This window comes from Myotis davidii, unplaced genomic scaffold, assembly GCF_000327345.1.
Source record: "Myotis davidii unplaced genomic scaffold, ASM32734v1 scaffold168, whole genome shotgun sequence".
NCBI classification, from domain to species: Eukaryota; Metazoa; Chordata; class Mammalia; order Chiroptera; family Vespertilionidae; genus Myotis; species Myotis davidii.
The window spans coordinates 1,719,608-1,726,199 of record NW_006383016.1 but is presented as its reverse complement, the minus strand read 5'-3'; the positions used below and the strand labels follow the sequence as shown (position 1 = coordinate 1,726,199).

General features: G+C 39.8%; 1 protein-coding gene across 4 annotated transcripts in view; it reads right to left on the bottom strand.

The window, feature by feature from the left end:
* Positions 1-2,943, bottom strand: part of JAZF1 (JAZF zinc finger 1) — a 186,828-nt gene extending 183,885 nt beyond the window's left edge. The window contains exons 1-2 of one of the 4 annotated variants that reach the window (XM_015558142.1): positions 2,848-2,943; positions 1,973-2,073 (exon numbers count right to left, since the gene is read on the bottom strand). In XM_015558142.1, coding sequence (XP_015413628.1) covers positions 1,973-2,030 — 58 coding nt within the window. In that variant the 5' untranslated portion in view covers positions 2,031-2,073; positions 2,848-2,943. Of the gene's footprint in view, positions 1-1,972; positions 2,074-2,847 lie in introns of those variants that run through there. The other 3 variants (XM_015558140.1, XM_015558139.1, XM_015558141.1) reach the window with 3 other exon arrangements.
* Between the last annotated feature and the right edge of the window lie 3,649 nt (positions 2,944-6,592).

Below are 6,592 nucleotides of genomic sequence, written 5' to 3'. Positions count from 1 at the left end.
GAAGCTGTGTCTGTGACCTTCCTCATTGAAGTGACTGTAAAGCCCAGTGATTGCCATTCGTTAAAGAAGGGTTCAGGGGACAGGTGGGATTTTACCAGTGACCCACATCTTGGTAAAAAACACACACAAAAATAACAAAAAAACACTCCCTAACAGGGGACAGGTGGGATTTTACCAGTGACCCACGTCTTGGTAAAAAAAAAAAAACACAAAAAAAAACGAAAAAACACTCCCTAAAAATGAATTGGTAGTCAAAGGAAGATTCCAACCTGATTATTGTAAAAGTACATCCGTGATGTATCTACCCACTTTGTACCACATTGCCTATTTCAGAAATTAATATCTCCAAGTTCTATGTGACCATCCTTGTAGTTTATAGGTATTTATTATATTTAAACTAGAGGCCCAGTGCACTAAATTCATGCAAGGGAGGGGGTTCCCTCCGCCTGGCCTGCACCCTCTCCAATCCAGGACATCACTGTCGCAATGCAGGACCACTGGCTCCTAACTGCCCACCTGCCTTCCTGCCTGCCTGATCACCCCTAACCACTCTGCCTGCCTGCCTGATCGCCCCTTACTGCCTCTGCCTGCCTGCCTGATCACCCCTAATTACCACTGCCTTGGTGCCTGCCACCATGGCTTTGTCTGGAAGGACGTCCGGAAAACGTCCAGTCTATCCAGTCTAATTATCCTATTACCCTTTTATTAGTATAGATGTCTGCCCTAACTGTGGATAATACAGTTTTCCCTTTACTAATAATGTTTATTGTCACTTTTCTCTTTTTGTTTTCCTTGATTAATCTTGAGAGAGGACTGGCAATTCTATTAACCCTTTCAAAGAACCAACTTTTGGCTTCTTTGATCCTGGTTAGTGTAACAACAACAAAATGGTGTTTTGTGTTTTTTTAAAATTGATTTTAGAGAGCGGAAGGGAGAGAGACAGAGAGAAACATCCTCCCCATCCAGGGATCTAACCCAAAACCTGGGTATGTGCCCTGACCGGGAATTGAACCCACCACTTTTTGGTGTACTGGATGATACTCCAACTAACTGAGCCACACCAGCCAGGGCAGTTAGTGTAAAATTTTAAAAAATTCCCCTCAATTCTTGCATTTATTGTTTGTCTCTGACTACTTAAGATCTTCTATTTGTCCTGGTGTTCTGTAGTTTTACTATCTAGTTATTGATCTCTTTAAGATTTTTAATCTTATTTGGGATTTGCTGGGTGCTCTGAATATGTGAACTGGTATCTTTCATCATTTCTGGAAAATTCACTATTCTCCTTGTCTCTTAGCCTTTCTTCTATATTTTCCATCTTTTTGTCCCATAGTAATACATTCTGAACACTTTATTCAATCTTACCTTCCAGTTTATTAATTCTCTCTTCAATTCTGCCTAATCTGTCATTAAACTGCCTTTTGAGCTTTTAATTTCAAATACTATTTTATCTATATAATTTATGTTTTCTTTTTTCTCAGGATATCTTTGTCACTTTAATAGCTTGCTCCTTAGACATGTTTTCAACCTCTCCCTCCATTTTGAAACATAGAAAACATACTTTATATGTTGTGCTGGATAAATTCAATACCTGCAGTGTTCACAGGTTGATTCTGTTGACTCTCTTTTACAATGACTTATTTTCTAATGTTCTGAGGTCTTTGAATGGGAGCTAATATATTTTAGAAACTTTCTGTGAGGGTTCTTTATGGTCAAATTAAAGTGGGCTCCTCCACAAAAAATTTGCATTTGTTTTTCTGCTAGGTGCTGAGACTACCAATCTGGTACCTCTTTAATTCTTAGTTTAATGTTTTTCTGACTATCCAGCTAGTGTGAATTCTCACTGTAAATCCTTGAGCTGTCTTCAGGTTACAAATATTCCGAGATTTATTTTTGCTCCTCCACATAGCTCTAAGTTTTAAGTCAGAAAATTTTCCTTGGAGAAACCTGTATTTCTTTTCCACCCTCACATTACCAAGAGAATGTAGTTGAGGGGTTTCAGTTCCAGGGAGAGAGGAGTCTTCATTAATCATGCTGGCTAGCTTGGGTGGGTCCAGGGTGTTGCCTTCTGTGGCCCTGGAGGTTATAAAAAGGTAAAGGCAAGTTTAAGGTGAAAGTCAGCTTGCAGTGCTCAGCTTGTTACTCTGGGTTTCCAAATTTCACTTGGCATTTAACATCTGAGCCTTATTTCTGTGTCATCAGATTGCTGGTGCATTGAAAAAGAATCAATTCCACCCATCCTGTGCGAAGTTTGGTATAGAGGGATTCGGAGCGAGAGTTCTGAAACCAAACTGCCCAGGTTGAAATGCCTGCACCGTACTTATTAACGAGGTAGTCTTGAAAAGTTTTTAAAACTCTCTGTCTCAATAGTCCTATTTGTACAACGGGAATGAGACTAGTACTTGCCTCATATGTGGGTTTTGTGAGGATTAAATGACAATAAATGTTAAGCATTGAGGACATGCCTGGCCATACACAACAAAAAAAAAAAAAAAAAGTTATTATCATTACTGTTAGATGGTGGTGCTATGATAGACCTTACAATGCAGAAAACTGCCCAGGTTGAAATGCCTGCACCGTACTTATTAACGAGGTAGTCTTGAAAAGTTTTTAAAACTCTCTGTCTCAATAGTCCTATTTGTACAACGGGAATGAGACTAGTACTTGCCTCATATGTGGGTTTTGTGAGGATTAAATGACAATAAATGTTAATTAAGCATTGAGGACATGCCTGGCCATAGCCAACACTAAAAAAAAAAAAAAGTTATTATCATTACTGTTAGATGGTGGTGCTATGATAGACCTTACAATGCAGATTTTCTGCTCAATAATATGGCTGCCCTGTATTACCATTTTGTAAAATGAACCTCTGCCAACTTTAATTTTCCATGAACATTTCTCCCAGTGTGTTCATTTTTCTGAAGCTTCTATTTAAGAAATTACACAAAACATATAAGTGTATGCATACCACTGAATGGCAGACACACTTCACTGAACACCCCTATTTACCCACTCTTATAATTTAGGACCAAGAGGGAGCACAATGAAATGAAAAGATGGAAGTTAAAAAACCCAAAGAATAATTTTATTGATGCTTAACAGAGGGAGCCAGCTGTTGCCATCCAACATAAAGGTGAGCAACTCCATGGCATGCTGATGGGAGAATGGACTGAGGTTTGTTAAATGTGATTGTCCCTTGCTCTCACTAAGCCTACAAGCAAGAGGCATAAGAGTTTTTAGACTAGAGCATCTGTTTTTAGAGAGGTGAAAAGCTATTATGCTATAAATAATGTAAAAAGGCATGCAATATGCATGTCTTTAATCTTAATCATCAGAGAGATGGCTTTTGTAAGACTAGTATTTCCTGATTTTAATAACTGATTATTTTTAAAATAAACTGTCAAAGTCCATCTCTCCCATGAACTCAATTTTAAACTGCGACTTAGTTTATACTGCCAGCACTGATGGATTCTTTGGTTACAAAAGAGAGAGTGAGCCCTTGGAGGGAAATCAGCTCTTTTTTTTATTTGTTTCTCATTTTTTCTCAACAACAAGACAGAACATCTCTGGCTACATTGGAATTTGGGGTTGTGCCAGTTATCAGTTGATGGTGGCTCAACTCCAAATTGGCTCTTGAGGCATTTCTTCTTTACAATGAGCTCAATGCTAGGATTTACCAGTAGAGGGCGCTGTAGGGACATTGCAGCGGTTCCAGCACACAGTGCTACCATCATCTTGGTCCCTAGGCATTGCACACACATGAGTCCAGAGCATGCACCACGCAGCACTGTCCTGGGCCTGGTAACCAGCTCCTCACAGCCCTCCTACACAGACCCTGTATGCTGCAGGCTGTGCACCCACAATGGACCTTATTTCCTTTGCCCACCAGGCTCAGTAAGCCTGTGCACAGAGTGCTGTTTCCTGCTAGCCCAGCAACTGTGGGCCAGTGGTGGCCTAGGCAACCTGGCAAGAAGGACCCCTTCCAGTGCGTCCTTCCTTCGGTACTCCTCCTCAGCTCTACGGGACACTTTAGAGTTCTAGTTACAACGTTATAGTTACTCTACCTTAACTTAATAATTCTTAATAATAACTGCGTGATTTTTGTCTCCTGGCTTGACTGAGAACGACTGACAGTGGTTGACACTCATTTCTGAATTCATACAGCTGTATTCTTTCCTCTTCATACAGCACGGCCTCTATCAATTAAAAAAAAATGGTCCTCTTGCCCTAGCTGGTTTGGCTCAGTGGGTAGAGCATTGGCCTGAGGACCAAAGGGTCCGGGTTTGATTCTGGTCAAGGGCACGTGCCTTGGTTGCAGGCTCCTCCCCGGCCTGGGCCCTGGTCAGGACTCCTGCAGGAGACAACCAATCGATGTGTTTCTCTCATATCAATATTTCTCTCTGTCTTTCCCTCTCTCTTAAAAATCAATGGAAAAATATCCCTGGGTGAGGATTTAAAAAAAAAGTGGTCCTTTAATGTACATTACAGCTAAAATATTGGCCAAGCATACTCCTCACATGTTTTAAAAATCCTTGAATAATGACAGGAAATGTCTCCTAAACTGATTTCATTCTTTTCTTCTATCAGATGAAAGAATTCCAAGCTCAGCCCCTCATGTGCCCAAGCATTTAAAGGCAAATCAATTATTTCATCCTCTTTTAACATCCTGTTCTTTCTTCCTTTCACAAGGAGGACACGATCTTTGTCATATTGGAAATCCTTTTGATTGGACGGGAATTTGAAAATCCTAATTACTTCCAGAGTAACAACTTGCCATGAAGATACTAAAAGTGCATTTAAAAATATGGATTATTTGTCCATTTGTTCAGTGTGTTTGTGGACTCAGTATTAGACAGACCACAGACTAGGTGCCATGGCACAAAAAGATGAGTGGGGCCCAGGGCCAGACACAGGTGAAAAACTAGAAGGAAAAAGGAGACCTGGTAGCAAAAGATAAAAGTTTCCCCAGAGAATCACCCTTGTAATCATTGGTAAACATTACTATCTCTTAAGTAAATATCCATATATTTAGAGGAGGGGGGGGAGGAGGGAGGATGAACTAACCTCAAAAATTAAAAAGTTTCATACTACAGCCATTTGGACTCAGGTTCTTAAATGAAGAAACTGAATTAAATCTAAAAAATAAAACAAAGCAATACACAACATAGCCATCACTCTACAAAAATAGAAAGAAAAAATACAATATGCTTCATTTGCAGTATTTCCCCATTCCTTGGTAATGGAAACAAGCAGATATCTGGGATTACAAAAATTTTTTAGGACATCCAATTCATCAGGCATGCAAATAACTTGACATTTTACAACTGTAGCTTCAGTAGCGTTTGAGATCCCCTGAGTAAATAGTTTCCAATATCTATGCATCTCCTTGACATGTGAGGGAGGCCTCAAGAAATGCCACCCTCTGAAAGTTATCACAATGGAATTTCAAATGTAATGAGCTGCATCTCATGTCCACGCAGAGAGCGTCATCAGCACTGCAAGAAATGTCCTATTCTTTCCCCCCCAAACAATTCTAAAGGTCACTCCAGTCGAATGGTGATAAGTAACTGCCAAGAATATTTTTTAAATTAGGCACCTTGTAAATTATAATTTTTAAAAAATAGAAATGACTGAGGCAGGCAAAATTTATATGCATCACGAAAAACCAAAGATAACACCCTTCGCTGACCAGAAAAATCTGGCCATCTAGTTTCGTCTTCTAATTTTGTTAATTTCCCACAAAAGTATATTTGAACCCTCAGCATTTGCTGCTTTAATCAGCCAGCAGGAAAAACATAAAATTTAAAAGAAGAAAATGATGTAAAAAATATTATATAAGCAAATGCCTTTTTAATTCTTTTACCCCACCTCGTGCACAGAAAACACCATTTCTGGAAATTGGTCGTTATTGACTAGGAAAGAATGAAAAGAGGCATAATCTGCTCGTCACCCACTTAGCAGAGAACTAGTTTTTAAAATGAAAACCTGAAACAATGCATTCCACAAAGTGGTTGCAAAAGAAATGCTGTAAATTTTTGAACTAACCTAAATGACAGTCGAGAAAACAAACTGTCAACAACCGCCAGAAGTTAAAGGCACTTCCCCCACACTTCACATCTGCCCAGCGATCCAGGAATGTGGGAATAGCAGGAAGAGATCTTATCATCTCATTTGGGCTTCTTGACAGATTATGAAATCCTAAACCAAATAAATTTCTTTTTTTTTTTTGCTCTAAGAAATGCTCTGTGGCTGGCCCCATGAGCAGGCAGGATAAATAGGGAACAATATTAGGGGCACTTGGACGAATAAGATTCTGAAATCATGCCCCTAGAGGTCCCTTCCACAGGGTTGTATGTTCTATCTAAGAATCTGAAAGTTGGATGGGCATGAATACATCATTCGTCCAAACTCATTCAAGGAGCATATCTGAACTCCATTGGGGTTAAGCTCCTTTAGGGAAATGGCAGGGTCTCCTTTACCTCCATAACCCCAGAGCCTGGCAGACAGTAGGAAAACACGAGTTAACTGTGATGTTGGTGAAAGGGCCAAAGACAGTCAGATGACTTCCTCTCTGAGCCCCACAGAGAACCCTCTG